Source organism: Cnephaeus nilssonii (genome assembly GCF_951640355.1).
Source record: "Cnephaeus nilssonii genome assembly, chromosome: 5".
Classification (NCBI taxonomy): Eukaryota; Metazoa; Chordata; class Mammalia; order Chiroptera; family Vespertilionidae; genus Cnephaeus; species Cnephaeus nilssonii.
The window spans coordinates 40,145,989-40,167,728 of NC_137076.1; the positions used below are offsets into that span (position 1 = coordinate 40,145,989).

Below are 21,740 nucleotides of genomic sequence, written 5' to 3' on the forward strand. Positions count from 1 at the left end.
CTCTGGGCCTCCTTTATTTTATTTTATTTTTTTCCATTGATTTTAGAGAGTGGGAGGGAGTGGGGGTGAGGGGGAGAGAAACATCTATGTGGGAGAGAGAGACATTGATTGGTTGCCTCTCACACATGCCCTGACAGGGGCTGAGGATCAAACCTGCAACCCAGGTAACTGAACTCGAGACCCTTTGGTGCTCAGGGCGACACTCTAACCGCTTTGGCACACCGGCCAGGGCTGAGCCTCCCTTTCTAATGTCGTATAAAGAAAAACCTATGAAAAAACCCCACAAATTCTAGTTTTGTAAACAAATATCTATGGTAGACCCATTTTATCTTGCTTAATGATAATCATTTTATTTGTAGAGGAAAGCCTTTAATATCACCTTTCCTCTTCTTTTATAATTTTATTTCTGAGAGCTTTATTTTATATCATTCTTACTTTTAATCAGAAAAACATACCACATGGGGAAAAATATGATAAAGATCCAGAAATGGTTTCTTAATACTTTGCACCATCAAAAATTAAGTACCAGAAAGATGATATCTGAGCCAATAGTTCATTTTTAGGTTTTAAAAACAGCGTCTTAAAACAGATCAGTTTTTTGAAAAGTATGTGCCTTTTGCGTATCAAAAAAAAAGCAGCATAAAATTCTGCATATACTTTAACGTTAGTGTAGTCAATAGAAGAGAATGAGACCTTTTTTCTAGCTCTTTCTAAATTATTCAGTGAGCTTAAAGAGCTCCTTTGGTGGTCAGTCACAACAGTCCAGCAAGACAGGGTAGATATGTCCTAATACCACACAGTTAAACAAAGGAAAGGGTGTACCGAGAATGCTATGAGGTCACCTTCCCTTGGTCTCTTGTTCCGCCTAGGGAGTGACTACTTTCCTAAGACAAGTCCTAATTCCTCCCACTATATGCTACCTGCCACGTAGCTCTCCATTGGTGACAGTTCATAAATTTAAGAGGCGCTGCTGCTGCTTATCATCACGATTCCGTCTGTCAGATGTTCCGTAGAAAGAGGCGAGTGGACCATGCGGGAGCCACCATGGTGTCTGCTTGGCCACCGGCAGCTGGCAGCCCCTCCTCCCAGTGCAGCAGCGCCTGTGCAGTGCTGCCCAAGGAGCTGTTAGGTGAAACTGCTAATTCGTGTACTTACTAGTATGTGCATTTCACTTACAGTGCCAGGCATTGGTTCTGGACACATGAGGCACTCCCTTCTGCAGAGAACTGTCTGTATAGCCACAGGCCTTGCCACTCGTAAAGTCTGGTGTCACCTTTACCTGCTCTGCAGTCAGCCAGTCATTACGTCTTGTACATTCTAATTCCTGTTCCTCTTTAGGATCTGCCTACATCTTCCTTCCCGGCTGCCTTTAGTTCAGGCCCCTCTGCCTTCCTGGATATTGTTGTAGGCTCCTAGTCATCTCTACCTCACCAGCCACACTATGAACAAGGTGATCTTTCTAAACACAAAACTGGCCATGTCACTGCCCCCTTTCAAGACCTGTGGGTGCGCCCCATCCTTGGTATTTCATACCATTCCTTCCTTATCTGGACCAGCTTCCTTTCCTGTCTCTTCCCCTCCCGTCTTCTGCACACTACACGCAGTGCCTAATTACATGCATTTCCCCAATTATGCCAGATTCTCGCTAATCACCATTTCTTGGAATATGCTTTTCCTCTTTTTGAGTCAGCTTCCCTTTCGTGTTGTACTTGGTGAACTCCTTGAAAATTAAGCTAAATGGTCACGTCTTCTAGGAAGTTCTTCCTGGGCCCCAGGCCACTTGGGTCTTCTCATCTATACCACAATGGGTCCTTGGCACCCCTTTGATGGACAGTCATCACACTGTGTTATGATTGTTATTTTACTTTTCTCTTTCCCCCTCTCAGATTCTTGGATGGTAAGTATAGGACTATGTCTTACCTTTATTTTCCTTACCCCTGGCATTGTGCCTGACACAGGGAAATTTCTTAGTTAATGTGTATTGATTTGGCCTGGCCAGTGTGGCTTAGTGGTTGAGCATCGACCTATGAACCAGGAGGTCATGGTTCGATTCCCAGTCAGCGCACATGCCAGGGTTGTGGACTTGATCCCCAGTAGGAGGAGTGCAGGAGGCAGCCCATCGATGATTCTCTCCCATCACTGATGTTTCTATCTCTCCCTCTCCCTTGTTCTATGAATTAAATTTTAAAAAAAAATTTTTTAAATGTGTGTTGATTTGGATTGAACTGATCTGTCTGGATGCTCCTAAAAGTAAAAACGATGCTCTTCCATACTTTTGTGTAATGATCACATTGGCCATCTAGCTCAGGAATTACCTTTGTGTGATTAGAAGTATCAAGAATCTCTACACAACCCTGGCCGGTATGCCTAAGTGGTTAGTGTCAGCCTGTACACCAAAGGGCCATGGGTTCCATTCCCAGTCAAGGGCATGTACCTGGGTCAAAAGTTTGATCCGCAGGGCCCCCTTCAGGGCATGTGTGGGAGGCAACCAATCAGTGTGTCTTTCTCACATCGATGTGCCCGCCCTCCCTCCCTCCCTCCCTCTCTTCCTCTTTCTCTAAAAATCAATGGGAAAATATCCTCGGGTGAGGATTTAAAAAAGAAAAAGAATCTCTACACAAATAGATTCTTGAACATGGATAGGAAAGAAAATGGACAGCATGAATCTCTTTCTATAATATGACTTTGGACACTGAGATAAAACTTAGCTGATTTAGCACTTAAATGATTTGGTTCTAGACCGCAGTAATTGCTATAGGAACATTCTTCTCCTATAAATTTCTTGGCCTTTGATTTTGGGTTCCCATAGTCCATATTCAAACATCACTTTAAAATTCAGTATATGCTGATCTTGAAAGAAGTTAGGGGAGAAATAATGGACTAGTGAGAATTTTGTTGGTACTTTTTTCTTAAAAATTGCAAAAGAAAATTGTTTTTTTTTTAAAAAAGACTGTGTATAGTTTTCATTAATTATGATATGTGGGAAAGGAAGTTGGAGAAATACATCCATAACTAAGGCGGCTATCAATTTTGAGAAGTTAGCATTTATGACAGAGTGAGTATTTCAGTGCCTCTCTCCATTTCACACAAAGTTAGGATTTCCCCTCCTTGTTTCAGGAGTAGAAACACCGTGAGAATGTCTTAAACTAAAAGGCAGCCTTGTGGTTGTGGCATCATTTATGCACAAGTGGGAAGAGTGGAAACTCTCCATAGACATTGTGAGAAAATCCAGTATATTTTCTCTTTTATTTTAATTATTATAGAAATATTCTGTGAAAGTTTTCCCAAACACACAAAGCTTAACAAGTTGTCCATTGAAATCCTGGTTTTGGAATTGGTGGCCTTTGTTCTTGTATTTTGAAGGACTGCATTTTGAGCTGCTGGATTATAGTCCTCGAGGTTTTCTTTAGTAGCTGACATGTCTTTCACAGTGCTGTATAGTGTGATTAACTGAACTTTCCATAATTCAGTCTGTAAAGTCTGACAAGCTGAACAAAGTACATTTATAGGCTATTTCCCCAATGTCCAAAGTGACATGATGTTGTAAACAATTGCCATCAGATTCCACATCAGTGTGGCTTCTTAAGGCAAGTGCACAGCATTCCTGTGGCCTCCCAGTATTGGGGAAATTCTAAATAGAGGAGCTATTCTTGTCATTGAAGACATTTCCTCAAGACAAAACTGAGACAAGTGCAAGCTCAGTTTTGCCAGGGAAGAGTGTCCGAAGTTTGGTATAAGCTGCAAGTGCCATGGGCAGATTAGAAGACCTCTGAGCTGTGGAATTCGTGAGAAGGGGCAGGTGGAGCTGGAATGGATGCTGGGTTGTGGCCATAGCCTATGTCTGATTGAGCTTTGTAAGACTCCCAACCCACCCACCTCTAAACCCCTGGCCATGTGCCCAGCACTAATAAATACTTTAAAACATACATATGAACTGAAGGAGTACAGTGTGTGGTATAGTGGAGTCTTAACAAAAATGATTAATGTATTAGTGTTAATTTAATGCTTGATTTTCAAAAATAAATATTCACAGAGAGGTTTAGGATAAACATGCTTTGATACAAACAACCTATAAATTACACATTATGTTTTCTGTATCTTAGTAACTTTTCAAAATGAAAAAGGAGGAGAGAGAATGGGGGCAGGGAGGAATGAGTTTGCTAATCGAAATTCTTGCATTCCAGTTACAGTCTTTCTCTGTACATCTCAAGGTCTCTGAGGGAACGAGATGCAGCTTCAGAAGGGGTTACTATGTTTCTAGCCCAAAGCTCCTACGACATTAAAATAAACTAGAATAGCAAGCAGTATCCCTTTCTCTTTCTTCTTGCTAGCACAATGTGTTTGAAAGTATAACCCAGTGGTCGGCAAACTCATTAGTCAACAGAGCCAAATATCAACAGTACAACGATTGAAATTTCTTTTGAGAGCCGAAAACCGACTTCTGCGCTTGGGCCATGAAGTTTCAATCGCACTGTATGTGCGCGCCCACACGGGGTATTTTGTGGAAGAGCCACACTCAAGGGGCCAAAGAGCTGCAGGTGGCTTGCGAGCCATGGTTTGCCGACCACTGGTATAACCCAATGTGGCTGGCCTTTGTTTGAAAACAGCTCTTGGGTTACGCATTTTAATCAGTTTGATCTTTCCATGCGGTGCATTCTCTTTAATTGCGGGGGCAGGGGAAATGCTGCAGTATACTTACTGCACACTTATTAGAACCTGTCCTCCACTTGGTCTCGTCTCTCATTCCCTCCCAAGGGGATTTAGTTGGGCATCTGCTCTGACCTATGCATTGGGGAGTCCCAGATGAGTGACCCCAGCTACTGTACCCTTAAGATGCTCACTGCAGCGTCTGTCCAACGGGGCAACTCATATATTTTCACACTTGAGTCCTGCACAAGGACCCAGTGCTGAAAATCGCTTCTAATTATTTCTGGTGGTAGGATGACAATCAATAATGTCTTAAACAAAACCAAACAGAAGGTCTGTCTTTTAAGTGATACAATTTGAAGGATAAAGTAAAAATCAACTTGAGAAGCATGATTTCAATAAAGGATGCATTATGTTGATAATTCCTGTTTATCAAGCCAAGCAGTGTGTAAATGCTTTATGGCCATGAATCATTATAATTGCCCTGGACTTGGTAAGGACTTGGCCAGAAAAACACAGCCTATTAAGGTGGCTAGATCCAGGATCCTGGCCCAGTCTATCTAAAACCTGAGGCCATGTTCTTCACAACCATTCTGTATCAAATAGTTCACATTTACAACCTCCCTGTTCAAAGGAAACCCCACATTTGGCCAAGTAAAGGAAAACATTTACACAGTCATAGCAGGGTATCTGGCTTGCCCGGAGCCTGTGCTATCTCCCTCAGCCACGCGATTCCTGTGGGTGGAGTAATGTGCTGGCCTTCCTGGGGCAGGAAGGCACCCTAGCAGGCGGCAGTGTGGACGTCTAGAGCGCTAAGAACTCTCCTCTTTCCCAATGAACTAATCTATGGTCTGAAACTAATTTATCACCCTCACCCCTAGTACCGCTTCACTTTTATTGTCTACAGGATTGGAATAATAATTTCTGCCTTTGGAGAGAGATTCATTCATTCAGCAATTCATTGAGCATTGAAAGTGTCAAGGACAACTTCAGACACTGCAGATCCAAAATAAATGAGGCAGATAGTGTGGTCAGTGCGATATTGGCATAAGAATAGACGTAAATATTAGTGGAACAGACTAAAGAATTTATAAATAGACTCTTTTCTTTTTTTACAAGAAGGCAAAATAATCCATTGTAGAAAGGATAGTCTTTTTGCCCAAGCCGGTTTGGCTCAGTGGATAGAGCGTTGTCCTGCAGACCGAAGGGTCCCGGGTTCGATTCCGGTCAAGGGTACATACCTCGGTTGCAGGCTCCTCCCGAGCCCAGGCCCTGGTTAGGGCGCATGCAGGAGGCAACCAATCCATGTGTTACTATGACACTGATATTTTTCTCTGTCTTTCCCTCTCTCTTCCACTTGCTCTAAAAATCAATGGGGAAATATCCTTGGGTGAGGATTAACCAAAAAAAGAAAGAAAGTCTTTTTACAAACAGAGCTGAAACAACTGGATGTCCATTTGAGGGTGGGAGGGGGAATAAACCTCAATGCATACCTCATTCCATACACAAAAATAACTGGAATAGTCTGGCTGGTGTTGCTCAGGTTGAGCATCAACCCATGAACCAGGAGGTCACAGTTCAATTCCCGGTCAGGGCACATGCCCCAGTTGCGGGCTTGATCCCCAATAGGAAGCATGCAGGAAGCAGCCAACCAATGGTTCTCTCTCATTGATGTTTCTAACTTTCTCTCCCTTCCTCTCTTTGAAATCAATAAAAAATATGTTAAAATAATAATAGTAATTAGAATGGGTCAGTGTAAAAACTGGGAAGGGACACAGGATAATTTTTGGTAGTTATTGAAATGTCCTCCATCTTGTTTATTATAGTAGTTACATTGGTGTATAAATTTGTCAAAACCCATTAAAATGCATACCCGAAATGGGTATATATTTATTGTTTATAAGTTACACCAGAGTAAAGTTGATTTTCAACAATAAGTCACATTCTTTGGAGTCATATTCATTGGAAGATTACAATGAATGTTAGATAAAATCCAAACCCTTCACTCTGTCCTGCAAAGCCCTAGGTGGACTGAGCTTGTCTACTTTATGACCCATCTTGTCACCTGTTTGCTTTTGATGTTCCTTCTTCCTGGAATGCTCTTCTCCCAGATCTAGTTGTGGCTGATTCCTAAAGCACCCCAGCTCAGGGGCTACCTCCTCAGTGCAGTTTCCCAGATTGCCTAACTCATCACTCAAGTGCATCATGGTGTGTTTTTCAAAGCATGCATCATTAGTTGAAATTTTATTTACATGGCATTTATTTATTGTTTGCCCCCCCCCTCGAGAATATAATCTCCACATAATAGGAAAGGTCTGTCTTCTCTACTCTTCTATCTATAGGACTAGAATAGTGTCTACCTAATAGTGGGCATTCAATAATTATTTTTGAGTGAATAAAAAGGGTGAGGAATTCAGATTCTATAATACAGACGGTTCAGAGACATTGAAGGTTGCTAAGTAAAGAAATGGCACCATATAATTTGTGCTGTAGAATGGTTATAGGGACTAGATTTGGAGTTGGGGAGAGATTGAAGGCAGATCCTGTAGAAGGCTACCACACCATTTTTGGTAATAAGATAGGGAGGCCTGAACTAAGGCTCTCTCAGAGGAGATTGAAAGGATGGAACAATACAAGCAACATTTAAGAGCTGGGATCAACAGCATGTAATTACTGATGTTCTGAGGGTATTAAGAGCAACAGTTGAATTCAGGACTAATACCCATGCATGCCTGTGTGGATGGTGCTGCCCTAAGCTGAAATAAGGAACCAGACAATGTAACATGTTCAGCAGATAAGATGAGTTTGTTTGGGAATGTTAATTTTGAGTTACCTTCAGAACATTCTGGCAGTTAGTAGTACCAGTCTGAAACCTAGAAAAAAGTCAGGTCTGAGAACATGGATTTGAGAGCTGTTAGATTGGAGGTAGTAATAAAGGCATGAGAATGGAACCTTAGGAAGAGCTGTGGGTAAAAGGAAAAGAGAGCCAGTGATGAAACTCTGGGGGTTAACTAACTTTCACGGATGAGGAAGAAGAGGAACTGGTACAGAATAGTGAGATCAGGCAGGGGGAGTAGAGTGCAGCAGCCACAGAGAGAGTTTGAATAAAAAAGAGTTAATAGTGGTGATCACCACAGAGATTTGGCAAGAGAAAGATTGAAAACTTGGCAATGAGGAGTGACTGGTGACTTCAGCAAGAGCTGTTTCAATAAAGTGCAGGCAAAATACAGAATTAGGTATTTAAAGTAATTCGCAGGGGAGGAATTTAGGGCAAAATGCAGGATTTTTTTGAAAAGAAAGTGGGAATTCATGCCTAAAATTATTAGTATGAGAAAGGTGCCTTTTGAGAACAGTAGGAATAACACTGGGCTAAGATGCTTGATTTGAAAGCTGAAGATGTCCATAGCATTGTGAAAAGCAGCTACTGAACCTACGAAGCCCAGATAACCAGATTGCCAGATGTCACCAGAGACCTGGCTGGGGTTGGAAATAGTTCCTTAATTTGGCAATAACGTGGTTATATAATTCTCTCCAGTATATGCTGGCAGAGTCATGGCAACAGAGAACAAAGGGTGAAGATGTTGGGAATTGTGGTCGGCATGATTGGGTCCAGACTGAGACAGAATTGGAACATGAAATGGGGGAGGAAGGAAACTAGAGACTGAGAGAGAAAAAAAAAAAAGGAGGGCTAGTAAGTCCAGTAAGAGGAATAAGAGATCTGGAGGAATGGTAGGGTGCAGTTCAAAATAGTTATTTGAAACTTCAGAATTACTTGGAACTTCAGAATTTAGAATTTGGACAGATGAAAGTTCTAGAGTGTGGGCTGTATGATTAGTGGGTCAAACAGAGGATAGAGATGTAGGTGAAAGTCAGATCTTTGGTCATGGAAGTACTGCCACCCATCATGTCACTGCATACATACTGATGTTCACCAGCCTCTGGGAGGCAGATGAAGAAACTAGGGAATTCAGTGAGTGATCATGAGTCAATAGATAACAAAAACATGAAACAGAGAGTTGGATGCCATAAAGCTCAAAGAACATGGGCAACTGCATGAAAGGGAAGGCGTATCCTGGAAGCCATAATGGGGACTTAGGAGAATGCCAGACTGATTCTGGTGGAGCCCTTCCCCATGCTGGCAGCGCTTTGACCACTGAAATAGACAGGAAGTCATGTTCACTGGAAGAAAATTGGTTAAGGAACCACCCAGGTGAACAGTCAGGTCATCCACAATGAAGACAGGTGGTGGGGTAAAAAGAGACCTTGTCATGCTAAATGAAGCCTGAATCAGTTTTTGAACTTTCTGAAGTAATGTGATACATTTATAAGAAATATATATATGTTCCTATTCATCGCTACATATTTCAGTAGTAAAAATAATAATTATTTGTTAGGATTCCTGGGGAAAATGTAATTTATTATTTGGAACATCTGAATTTGTGTATTGTTTAAACATTTTGTAGGTATTTTAACTGGGTTTCTAACATTTTATAAATAATATTTTTAAACTATGAATGCTAATATTTATGTGTGTGTGGTTTGTTTGTTTTAACAGGTTCTTAATCAAGAACCAACTTTATGGACCCAAGTCAGGTTTGTCCCATGGCCTGCTGTGAACAACGTGCTGTCTGATACAAGATTCCATTGGCAAACCATCTCTGTTGCCTTACAGAGCAAGCAAAGAAGATGGATCGATTGAAGAGCCATCTGCCTGTGTGCTTTCTACCTTCTGTGCCCTTTTTAATCCTAGTATCCACTTTAGCGACTGCAAAGAGTATGACTAACAGCACTTTAAATGGCACTGACATGGTCTTGGGCTTTATGCCCGTAATCATTGCCAGAACTGACCATATCATAGTCAAGGAAGGGAATAGTGCCTTGATTAATTGTAGTGTTAATGGCATCCCTGATCCACAGTTCAAGTGGTATAATTCCGTTGGCAAGCTGCTGAAAGAAGAAGAGGATGAGAAGGAGAGAGAAGGAGGTAGGCTTTAAAGTTGGGTCAAATGTCATAAAATATAAATACAGACTATGGAGCCAGCACCTTGAATGTGAGTTGTTCTTATTCGGGTCATTTAAAGACCTCATTTTGTCTTCTTTCTGAGACAAGAGTGAAATATATAGCCTTAAGGATTCAAAGCAGTAATGAATTCATTTTTTTTTTTCACTCTCTGACTCAGAAGACAAAGGATAAACATTAAAGCCTTTTAAAAGGCCTCTTGGCATTTTGTAATTTAATGAGTATAAAATATTATAGGGACGAATGTAAAAAGGATTTTCCCATAAGTATATATTCCATTTATAAGGGAATTTTATTTTGTTTCGTGGAACTGGCTCAAATAAACAATATAGCAGTTGTTTATCATTAAATGTCAGTTTAATCCGTGGACTGTGTATTTGAAGACCACACTTCTTAAAGGAAGTCTCTGTGCAAGTTCACAGCCACCAACTGGAGATCAGTCTGGGCTCCTGGGGACCTGGCTGAAGTTTCTAGACTGTCTCTTGCAGCTGAGGCCAAGAGGGAGGACGAATGCAATGGCAAGGAATAACATGTACTAGTAGGAGAACGCTTGGTTTTTAATAAATGAGTTTCTGACCAAAAAGTGTGAATCACCTACCTAAGCACTGAGCCTACTTCAGGGAAAATTCCAGCCAGAGAAAGGATTGATTGGGTCATTGGGAATTAGGACATTTCTTATTTTAGGTGTGAAAACTGAACACCCAAGCCTGATCCATTGACCTGAGGGAGTTAGTGTCCTTTCCTAAGCATTTTCTTTGAGATCAAGTAGGGGGTTGGGGACCAGGGAGTAAAAGACCATTGTTCTGAAGTCACAGCTTATTCACTTCTGTCACCCTTTCCTTCACGTTGTCCTTTCCTTCCCATGGCACTTTAACCAATAAATAATCCCCATAAGAGTTTCTGCTCCAAGGAAACCTACATTTTTAATCTCTTTCCCTCATTTTATCTTAATTGCTCTGAAAAAAGAATAGAGGCTAATGCTTCATGTCTCATTAGGAGCTGAGTGAATGGAGTTTTCTTACAATTGCATACTTCTGCTTCACAGCCCTGCTCCTAATGGTGAAGGTGGCTCAAAGCCTAACACGGTTGTACTCTAACTTCCATAGCTTTGGGTCAGCTATTCAAAGATGCACAGCGTAAATAATAAAATCTTATATATTAGGTATCATGTATATGTTTGCCTGTTTAACCTAGAAGAGTAGAATGTTTTCCCTACCAAGTAAAATTAAGGGACCACAGAATTTTTTAAATTAGAAGGGACCTTAGGACAATGTAATCCAAATCCCTATTTTACTTAAAATTTCCCAAGGTCCTGCTGTCGGTAAGTGGCTATGACTAGAACCGACACTAATGACTAGAACTTTTCACTAATGACAGTGGAAAGATGAGACAACTCCCCTCCCCTGACCCAGCCCACATTTGGTTATCATTCCCATAGTTCCTTCCCCCCAGACTACAAGGCAAAAGGAAGTGACATCACACTTGTGAAGAAAGACAGTAACCATGGTAACATATACACGCTCAGGTCCCTATAATTCATCAGATCTTTCTGCCGGGCTGGGCCACTTCAAGGTGACTGAATTGAGGGGAGTAAGGACTCCAACTTGAATCTACCTTTCCCATGGACCTTGGAGTAAAGGTTATCCCTGGGTATTAAAGAGTTGAGACTGAGGCACTGACACCCCTAAGTCTTAGAGAGAAAGAAAACCATGGAAACAGCCCAGTCCTGGGGCCTGAATTTCAGTTGTGACATCTTGAGTGCTGTCCCAAGGTAGCACCTTCCTGCTTCCAAGAGACCATGTGATGTCTTAATTGAAAAGGTCTTTATTGCTATTTACTTCATCTTGGCAAGCTGACTCTGTACCCTGCCTCCATCATCTGTGTGTTGGGAAGTGGAACGAGATGGAAGTTACATTTGGCTCTGTGTTCTTTTGTTTTATGGGTGCTCAGGTGGTCTACAGTAGCAGCCTGTCAGTGACCCCTGGGCTGTGGCAACCAGTGGAGAGCCTTTGGCACAGAGAACTAACTGCTAGATCAGAACTTAGTAGCAGCATCATGTTTGCAGCCAGCAGCCTTACTGATAAATCAGGCTGCTCTTTTGAATTCTCAGATGGAAGATGCACTGTAGATTTTTAAAACGAACTCATAAAACTAGTACTTGATGTTCTAACTCAGCCTTTGCAATTACAATGCATAATTATAGTAATTTCAGAACATAAGTAATATGGGGCAATAGAAAACACTGTACCTAACAACCAAGTAGAACATAGGAAAGAGTAGAAACGGCCCCCTTCGTTATAAAATATCAGAATCTTAGTCCTAGAATGACCTATTAGAGAACCCGTAGTCTTCAAATGGAGAAAAATGCCTCTATTATAACACAGACATAGATTTTAATTTTCATGCTGATAGGCTAGAGAAGTTTATGAAATGCTACAACTCAACAAAGAGGTGATTGAATAGAGAATGAAAAATGATGCTAATACCCTGGAACGTTGCCTAGATACAGTAGACTACTGTTAAAGCCAAACTCACAAAATGAATGTAATTTTCATTAACAGCCACTAACAATGATGAAGCCCCCATACCAAGTTCCCTGCGCTATTTCTAATCTTTACAATAAGCATGACAGTGAGGTATTATTAATCCTCATGTTGACAAATGAACAGCCAGGCAAATGGAGAGGAAATTACACCACAGTGCAGCCACACTGGTACATATTTGTTCTCCCTCTCTGTCCAACCAGCAACTAGCCGCTCATCTTTCAGGTCTCAGTAGGCAAAAAATGTTGAAGAGCATCTAACCCAGCCTGAGTGCATGAGAGAAGCCCTCCAGGACGGAAGAGGCGTTGTAACCACCGCCATCACAGTTTGACAGTGTTAGGGTGCATGCTGTGACATGTATATACAGAAATGTATTCAAAATCATCTGGGGAGTTGCTCCAGGAGCACACTACCATTCGCTCTGTGATTAGTCGGGAAAGGAGCAATTTCATTTCTTGTTTGTGCTGCCAAAGTGTGGTAGCGATTATTCATGCCAGCCCTGCCCTCCTGGAGAGAATGGGGCTATTTCCTGGTATTGGCAGAGGCTTTGCTTTTTTCCCTGGTGCTTGTCACTTCAGTTCCACAGGACCAGGAGAGGTCAGTGTGTAATCTATTTCTGGAGGAAGACTTTTTGTGTTTGTTTGTTTGTTTTTTATCATTCACTGAAGGACATGTTTGGGGTCAGAATTCAAATACCATGAATAATCAACAAACGGCCATGCAATGTGCTGGTTTCCATTTTCCTTTTGCTAGAGATAAGTAGAAATATATAGTTGTCCGAAAGTATTATGAAAAAGTCTTAGTTATTTCAGGTACATATTATTAGGTGCATTTCTGCTGTGGCTTGTTACCTTGACTTGAAACCATTTAAAATGCACATTAGCACTTTTATCAGATGCTAAATAACAAGCATTTCCAGAAAGTCAGTGGTACAGGCCTTTGTAAACATGTCTGGGTTGTTAGTGATGACATTTAAAATCTTCCTTAAAGTTGGATTTTAGACCTTTTCGTGGATTTGTTTTCCGTACTCATAGCATTCTGTCACCAAAACTAAGAATTATCTTTGGAAATAAACATGCACAGGGTAACTGAGCGGAACTATACACAAAGTCCACACTCATCACAGCTGCTACTCTGTGGTCATCATTATCTTTTTGCATTTAGCTCATATCACTGTGTTGTTTTTATCTCTCTGCTTTTCAGATTTTTTAAATAGGCTATGAATTGCCTTTTAACTACTTCTGTAAAGGACATCAGCAGGCTATGCCAGCCAAGTTTCAACCCTGTAGATACAGTGTAGTGTATCACACCACCCTACTTAATGTCCATGGAAGGAGGTCAGTCCCCGCAGCATTGAATGTAAATTGTCTTTGGACTCTAAGATCAGCATGAAGTAGTGTGTTAACTTATGGAAATATTATATTGAATTCCTCTTTTAGTAGATTCAATATTTGAGATTTTAAAAAATCAACTTGTCAAAAGGCATTAGTCAAAGTATATGGGATTATAAATACATTATTGGAAGTTCCCAAGAAGCACATGATAGTTTTTATTTGAGCAAGTTCCTTAACTTTTCTTTTTGGTTAATCCTCACCTGAGGATATTTTTCCCATTGATTTTTAGAGAGAGCAAAAGGGAGGGAGGGATGGGAGAGAGAGAGAAAATAAAAACATCAATGTGAGAGAGACACATTGATTGGTTGACTCCCGCACATGCCCGACCAAGGCTGGGGATAGAATCTGCAACAAAGGTATGTGACCTTGACTGGGAATTGAACCCTCAACCTTTTGGTGTGTGGGCTGATGCTCTAACCATAGACCCACACTGGCAAGGGCCCTTAACTTTTATGAGCCACAGTTTTCCTATCTGTAAAATAGAGACAATTCCTTTTACTACCATGTGAGTTTGTGAGTCTTAAATAACCTATTCTGTGTTAAATGCTTAATACACTACCTGGCACATACCAAATTATCACTAAATGGCAACTGCTGTCATTGGAAATATTGTCCTATATCATCACAATCATAGATTCTAAGTGCTTAAATCTCTGGTTTGTAAAGAAAGGGAATCATTTTCCAGGTAATTTCTTATTCTCTACCTCAGTTTCTCAACCTTTTAAATAAAATTTAATAAACACACACAAAAAATTATATCCCTTAAATGTTAATTTGAAATTTCAAAAGAATATGACTGCCATGATAGCTAGTTTGGAATCTCTCCACCAGCAGAGGCTCGCCCTCCCCTGTCTCATCACTTTGTATACACAGGGCCCATTGATACCCAAGAGGCTTCTGTCTCTGGAGAAGCAGTGTAAGTGGAAATTGCAAAGTATCTTACACACAGGGTGACCTTTACATTTGCTGAACCCAGTGTTTTGAGATGCTGTTAAACCCCCTACCATGCACAGGATAGACCCCTACAAAGAATTATCCAGTGCAAAATGTCAGTAGTACCCAAGTTGAGAAAGCCTGGTCTAACCCAAAGAGGCACACCTCAGTGAACTAAAGAATCATTGTGGCCGAAACCGGTTTGGCTCAGTGGATAGAGCATCGGCTTTCAGACTCAAGGGTCCAAGGTTCAATTCCGGTCAAGGGCATGTACCTTGGTTGCGGGCACATCCCCAGTTGGGGGTGTGCAGGAGGCAGCTGATAGATGTTTCTCTCTCATCGATGTTTCTGGCTCTCTATCCCTCTCCCTTCCTCTCTGTTAAAAATCAATAAAATATATTTTTTTTAAAAAAAAGAATCATTGTGAAGTGGGTCTTCAGTTGTGTGGACCCATCATGTCTTTTGGCATAATACATTGATTCATTTTCCAAACTGAGTCATATTAAGGGCCAACTTGGCAACAAATCACTGTTTGTGTTTCTTTCTTTTTTCTTTTTCTGTGTGTGTGTGTGTGTGTGTGTGTGTGTGTGTGTGTGTGTTTCTTTAAATGAGTTGTGCTCCATTTGGGAATGTGAGCCACAATGCTTTAGTCTTAGCCATGAAAAGACCCTTCCAGATCTACCTCAGATAAGGATGACAGCTGAGATTCCCAAAATGTAATCCTTTCATATGAACCCAGTTTAGGGTGCTCTTGTCTTGGAAGGCCACCTATAGCTACTATCAAAAATGACTCTTACTAGTCTGCATGGAATTACATGCTTGGCACTGTTTTAAAAATTAAGAATACCAGATCAAATTAGCTGAAGCATATGCTGTTTCCCTTACCAGAAAATGAAAATATGGGTGCTGCCCTAGCCACTTTGGCTCAGTGGATAGAGCTTCGGCCTGCAGACTGAAGAATCCTGGGTTCAATTTCAGTCAATGGCACATACCCCAGTTGCAGGCTCAATCCCCAGTGTGGGTGTGCAGGCAGCAGCTTATCAGTGATTCTCATCATTGATGTTTCTCTCTCTCCCTCTCTCTTCCTCTCTGAAATCAATAAAATGTATATATATTTAAAAATAAAGAAAATATAGGTGCTTTTCAGATATTACTTGTGCCTTTAAGCAGAGCAGAAGTGCAGGATCTGCCCAGTCCTTCCACTCTCACCATCCTGAGCTGAAAGCTGAGCTAAACCTATGTTATCCTAGGCTACCGTGGCTCCACATGATGGAGGAGCTGGCTTGTTGGAGCTGCCCTAGTAGTATTCTGAAGAGGTTCCTTGGGAGGACTGGGGAGGGAGGGCACAAGAGCCCTTGCAGCTTGCAATGTTTAAAACCTGACTATGCGGTGGCTCTAAGGAGCTGTCGTGTATTGCAGAAGCCCTGTAACAGGTGCAGCCATGCAGTGCTAAATTTGTTTTCAATTATGTTTTGTGAAAGGGCATGGATCCTTTTGCTACAGAAGCCCGTATTTCATAGTGGAAAATAAGGGCCACATTTGTAGCCACAAACCCACATACATTTTGTTCTTACTTGAAGAGCATCATTGCAATGCGACGCTTGTTCAAGTGAATGTTGTGTTTCATTTATGTTTACATAAACACTCACTGGAATTCTCACCACCTGAACATTTTTATTTAAGTTGGGTTCAGGAAAATAACCTCCTCGTTTTGGCAGATTGAACTCTTCCTTCTTGAATAGCATGGGCACGAGGAGCTTAAGAGCCTGAGTAAATGGAGTTGTGAACAGTTTTAATCTTATACCACTCACTGGGGATATACTAGTAGACAAACTGTACATCAGTTTGTTTACACATCCACAGACATCTCTAAGGCAAAAGAAATCCTTCTCTTCTCATAAGTAATTTGAGGGAAATTCTAAGAGCTTAGCATTTGGATATAATGTTAATTTTTAATGCTCAGTGATCCGTAGGAAAAGCTGGGAAGATTTAGGATTTCCGTAGACATGGTATTTGGAGAAAAGCTGCAATTACAGTGTCTTTGTGGGTTGTGCTCTCACTTTCCTTAAGGTTCTTCAGTTCCAGAAAGTGTTGATGCAGCTCATCTCTGTACAGCAAGACCTGGGTCCAAAGTTGTTTGCATGAGCAATAGTTCTGATCTGGTACCGTATATTAGTTTTACGTTGGGTCACAGTAACCCCTATACCATAAAATTACTTTCGTTGCTACTTCATAACTGTAATTTTGCTACTGTTAATGAATCGTAATGTAAATATCTGTGTTTTCCAATGGTCTTAGGCTCTATAGCAGCGGTTCTCAACCTGTGGGTCGCGACCCACAGGTTGAGAACCGCTAGCAGGGTCACCTAAGACCATCAGAAAACACAGATATTTTTACATTATGATTCATAACAGTAGCAAAATTACAGTTATGAAGTAGCAACGAAAATAATTTTATGGTTGGGGGTCACCAAAACACGAGGAACTGTATTAAAGGGTCGCGGCATTAGAAAGGTTGAGAACCACTGCCATAGAATGTCCTGATGTTTACAGGTTTAACTGTAGTCATACGGTGCTGTTGATCCACTTCTCTTCCTGACACTGTCCTATTGACACGACGTTGTGCTGTCTTGAGTGACTTCCCCTCCATGTGTGCAGGCATGCCCCAGGGTGGCACAGAGGTACCAGGGAAGCCACCTTCCTGGGTGGGACTTCCTGGATGGCTTCTTCCAGAGAATGTTGGCAGGGGAAGAAAACTCTAGAACTATGTCCCTGGAGAGAAAAACTATTCTGGAAAGAAATATTTTTCATTACCTTGATTTTCTTGCATTCATTAATATTTCCCAGTCAATCTAGGCTTGCCTGAGTTGAAGAATTTCAAGTTTCAATGTTGCTCATAGGTTACATTCATTTTAAATTTTGAGGATTCCTCCAAATCAACCTTCCAAAGGTTTTTAGCCACCCAACTCCCACCTGCAGAGTGGGGGAGTGTTCCTTTCTCTGTTCTCTTGGAAACATAATGTATTCTCAGTATCACCCCCCCCCCTTTATTTGGCATTCTGAAAAGTGAAAAAGTTATGTTTTTTAAAATTAATCCCTTTAAATTTCAATTATAAATCATTGGTGTTTTTTTACACTTAGATACCATCTGCATTTCCTTTTTTTCCCTGTGACTTATCCATTCACATCTTTTCTCCATTTTTTTTCTTTTGGGTTGGCCCTTCTGGATTTTAAAAATGTTTTGTCAGCTACAGGAGCACCCACCGACTTCCCTCTTTTGCTCATGTGCTTCCCTCAAGCCTCTCTAGGAAGCCTGTCCCCACTGTTCCCTTCCCCAGCCCCTGTCCTGTGCCAGGGAAACCCCAGTTATTTATTGGAATCTGTGTCCCTCTTTGGCTTGGACTGTTTTTGCAGTCAGGCATCATCTTTGCATTTTCACATTCTGGGGTGGAAGCTGGTATATAAACAATGTATTCAACAATCGTTACTGAATGCATGAACAAGATTAAAAAAAAAAAAGATCGCTGCCTTCTAAAAATGTCAGCTTTGTTGTGCAGCTTAGCGCACACCACAGCACAGCTAAGAAATAACATCTGCTAGCTTTTCTCTTTGCAAAGGAGAGCCTGTCCCCACAACACTTCTGTTCACGTGTGGATGATTTTCACGTGTGATTCTAGTGCTTGGAGTTTCTTGGGCAAGACTGTGACAGGTTCTGGGCAAACTCTAGTCTATCTGGCTCCTTTTTTCCAGTCTCTTCCTGCTGCGTGTGACAGTATTTTAGCCTGACCTTCAGATGACACTCAGAGGACCAGAGTGAAGAGGGGGGATGGAGGAAGGGTGTTTCAAAGGGGGAACTACAGTCAGCAAAGCATTGGGGGATGTGAACTACCATCAAGAAGGTTCGGGAATACATGTAATCTTTTGCATTCAGAAAGTAATGGTTCAACAGCTGCCTGTTTTATTTCCTCCGAAATCAATGCATGTAGAACTGACTTAGCATTAGCTGCTGACATTTTAGGTGTGTGTTTATGCTGAAGTGATGCAACGTAATGAAAATGCAGCACATCTCTTGGACCAGGGGTCCTCAAACTTTTTAAACAGGGGGCCAGTTCACTGTCCCTCAGACAGTTGGAGGGCCGGACTATAGTTTAAAAAAAACTCTGAACAAATTCCTATGCATACTGCACATATCTTATTTTGAAGTAAAAAAACAAAACGGCAAAAACACCCGCATGTGGCCCACGGGCCGTAGTTTGAGGACGCCTGTGACTTGGACATTGCCTCTCAATTACAATTTAAAACACAGGGGGACAGCACAGTGTATACCCGATTCGTGTGTATAGTTCTGGGGGTGTTTTTATTTAACTTTCTGACAGCTGAAGTTGGGACCGTTCCAGAATGACTCTTGGGACAAGGTCTGTATAGACGGAGGTGAATGGCTCCGTGCAGCACAGAAAATGTTCTCAGGTTGATCCTAGCTGGGCAGGTACCCTGCGGAGATTCTGCACGAGCCTGGGCTCCAAGCTGATGTGGGAGGACCCCCAAGGTGGAATTTGTGCCATCATCATAATTTCTAGGGGTTCATATGGTAATAGAACAAGCAGAAATCTTTATCACTAGTCACAGGTTAACTGAGGCTGAGGCATAATTTGAGTCCTAATTCCTAGGAAGGAATCAATGTATCAGCCTTTATAAAAGAAGCCCGACAGACCTACATCACCTTTGAGGTCGAAATCTTAGCTCTTCTGACAGTATAGTCTTTAGAGAGGTAGGCTTGTGTGTGTGTGTGTGTGTGTGTGTGTGTGTGTGTGTGTGTGTGTGTGTGTTGGCTTCCAAAGACTTGCTTTGTGATCTGATAATAGAATGTTTAATCCAGGTCACCATTGAAGTCTAAATGTAATTAATACCACATTAATCCTTAAAATAAATATGATGGTTGTTTCAAGAGGAATCTAGTAAAGGACCAAAAACTAAAGAGATGCCTAGATTGGAAACAGGAAATTGCTGGCAGGGAGAGATGTGGTCCCAGTCATTTAACTAGGGTGCTGCAGCTCAGATTATAGGTAATAACCCAAGTGTTTTAGGATCATAACATACTGGTAGATTCATTTTGTCATAGTTTATAGTTAAGCAAATATAGTCACTTCACAGATACATAGCCAGGTTTCAGAATTCAAGAACAAACTAAATTAATGATTGAATAAAGTATATAAAAGATGTTAGTCTAAAGACCCACTGCCCTGGACTAAGAAGCAGAATATGCTCCTAAGTAAATATCTGCTGAAAATCTGCTTTTCCCCAAAATGAGCCATAAATATCACCTACTAAGGTTGTGTTTGGTTCCAAACTGTGCCTCTTTTCACAATGTGAAAAGAATCTTCTGAAATGTCTAAATTCTAATCTGCATTGAATTGCTTGGGTCCAGAATAAATACATGTCAGTACACAATTACAAATATGCCTGAAAATAACTATGAAATTTACACTGAGAAAAATCTTGAAATAGTGGAAAGCATTGGCATGTTGTAAATAAAATATATTGTTGCATTTCGTTTGTAACAAAATACAATATGACTAAAACTATTATGTAGGTGCCAGGAGAAGGCTATTTATATTACCACTAGAGGCACAGTGCACGGATTCGTGCACTGGGGGTTCCCTTAGCCTGGCCTACACTCTCGCAATCCAGGACCCCTCGGGAGATGTAACAGTGTGCAAAGTGGCAGGCAGCTTGGGAGGAGCCCGAGCCGGCACTGCTCCTGCTCATCCCAGCCTTGCTGTCCCTCCTGCCACCGCTTGGTAGTGCTGCCGTGCTCACCAGCTATGAGCCCGGCTTCTGGCTGAGCGGCACTCCTGTTGTGGGAGCGCACTGACCACAAGGGGGCAGCTCCTGCAGTGAGCGTCTGCCCCCGGGTGGTCAGTGCGCATCATAGCGACTGGTCATTCGGTCGCTTAGGCTTTTATATATATAGATTAGCTGCCCGCCTTCCTAGCTTAGTGTTCTTTCCTGCACGCAGGTTCAGACTACTCTGTTTTTGTATTTACAGATTAATTCCTCCATAAAAGGAGTGGCACTGGGGAGGTTAGAAGATGAATAAATTGATTATAATCATTCCCCATACAAATAACCTCACCTCCTCACCCTCTTCCACCCTATTTCCTTTTGTATTTTCTTACAAATAAAGGAAGGTAAATGTATCACCTATAATTCTTGGAGCCCAGTGCCTTCCATATCTATAATAAGCTTTTAATCAACTAGAGGGTGTGTGTTTTTGTTTGTTTGTTTGTTTTGTTTTGTTTTGTTTTGTCTCCTAGGACTGTTGTAGTCTACTGTTATGAAACAAGCAAATTTTAAGAAAATCATCATTCCCCTTGCCACCTATCGTTATACATTTGGATAAATCTGCAGTAAAAGTATCAAAATTCAGGTTCAGGGGATGCAAGGGGTGGAAGCTTGCCCCTGCCTCATGAGAATGAGAGAAAACTTCACAGACCGGGTGCTAGGTTTGTTTATTCTTGCACATTCACAGAGACTGAACATTTCGCTAGATTTTCCAAACCAGTGTTTTCTACTCTTGGGGAAAATATACTGGCTGAATTGTTAGAAAAGGGTTAGTCAGGGACACCAGGAACCACTCTTCACAGATGTTCTTTCAGAAAGCAAAGTAATGTGACAGCATCCACTAAGGGCATCCTGTCAGATTCCCCAGGGCTAGTAAGTCAGGGACTGCGGCCCGCAGGAGGCACCTAACAGCTCCTGCCAGCTTCCTTCAGAATGTTCCTTGGACTGCAGTCACCATGTGGTACAGAACGATGGTGGAATATAGAAGGCCCTCTGTTGCCTTATTCCTTAGTCCCTTGGTCACGTATGTGCTCACTAGTTTTAAAAAGGAGCATTTTGCTTGTTGCTTTTGGGAAATATCAGACTCTTTTTTAAAAAAAACAACAACATATTTTATTGATTTCTTACAGAGAGGAAGGGAGAGGGATAGAGAGCTAGAAACATTGATGAGAGAGAAACATCGACCAGCTGCCTCCTGCACACCCCCCACCGGGGATGTGCCCACAACCAATGTACATGCCCTTGACCGGAATCGAACTTGGGACCCTTCAGTCCGCAGGCCGACGCTCTATCCACTGAGCCAAACCAGTTTCAGAAAATATCAGACTCTTAATTAGAATTAAAAGTCACTGCCAGGAGGGAA

At 41.6% G+C, this 21,740-nt stretch overlaps 1 protein-coding gene across 1 annotated transcript in view; it reads left to right on the forward strand.

Moving 5' to 3' along the window:
- The window catches only part of MFAP3L (microfibril associated protein 3 like), a 42,277-nt gene that overhangs the window by 15,524 nt on the left and 5,013 nt on the right, over positions 1–21,740 (forward strand). The window contains exon 2 of the mRNA XM_079773277.1: positions 9,203–9,631. Within this exon, the coding sequence (XP_079629403.1) occupies positions 9,334–9,631 (298 nt within the window). The 5' untranslated portion in view covers positions 9,203–9,333. The remainder of the gene's footprint in view (positions 1–9,202; positions 9,632–21,740) is intronic.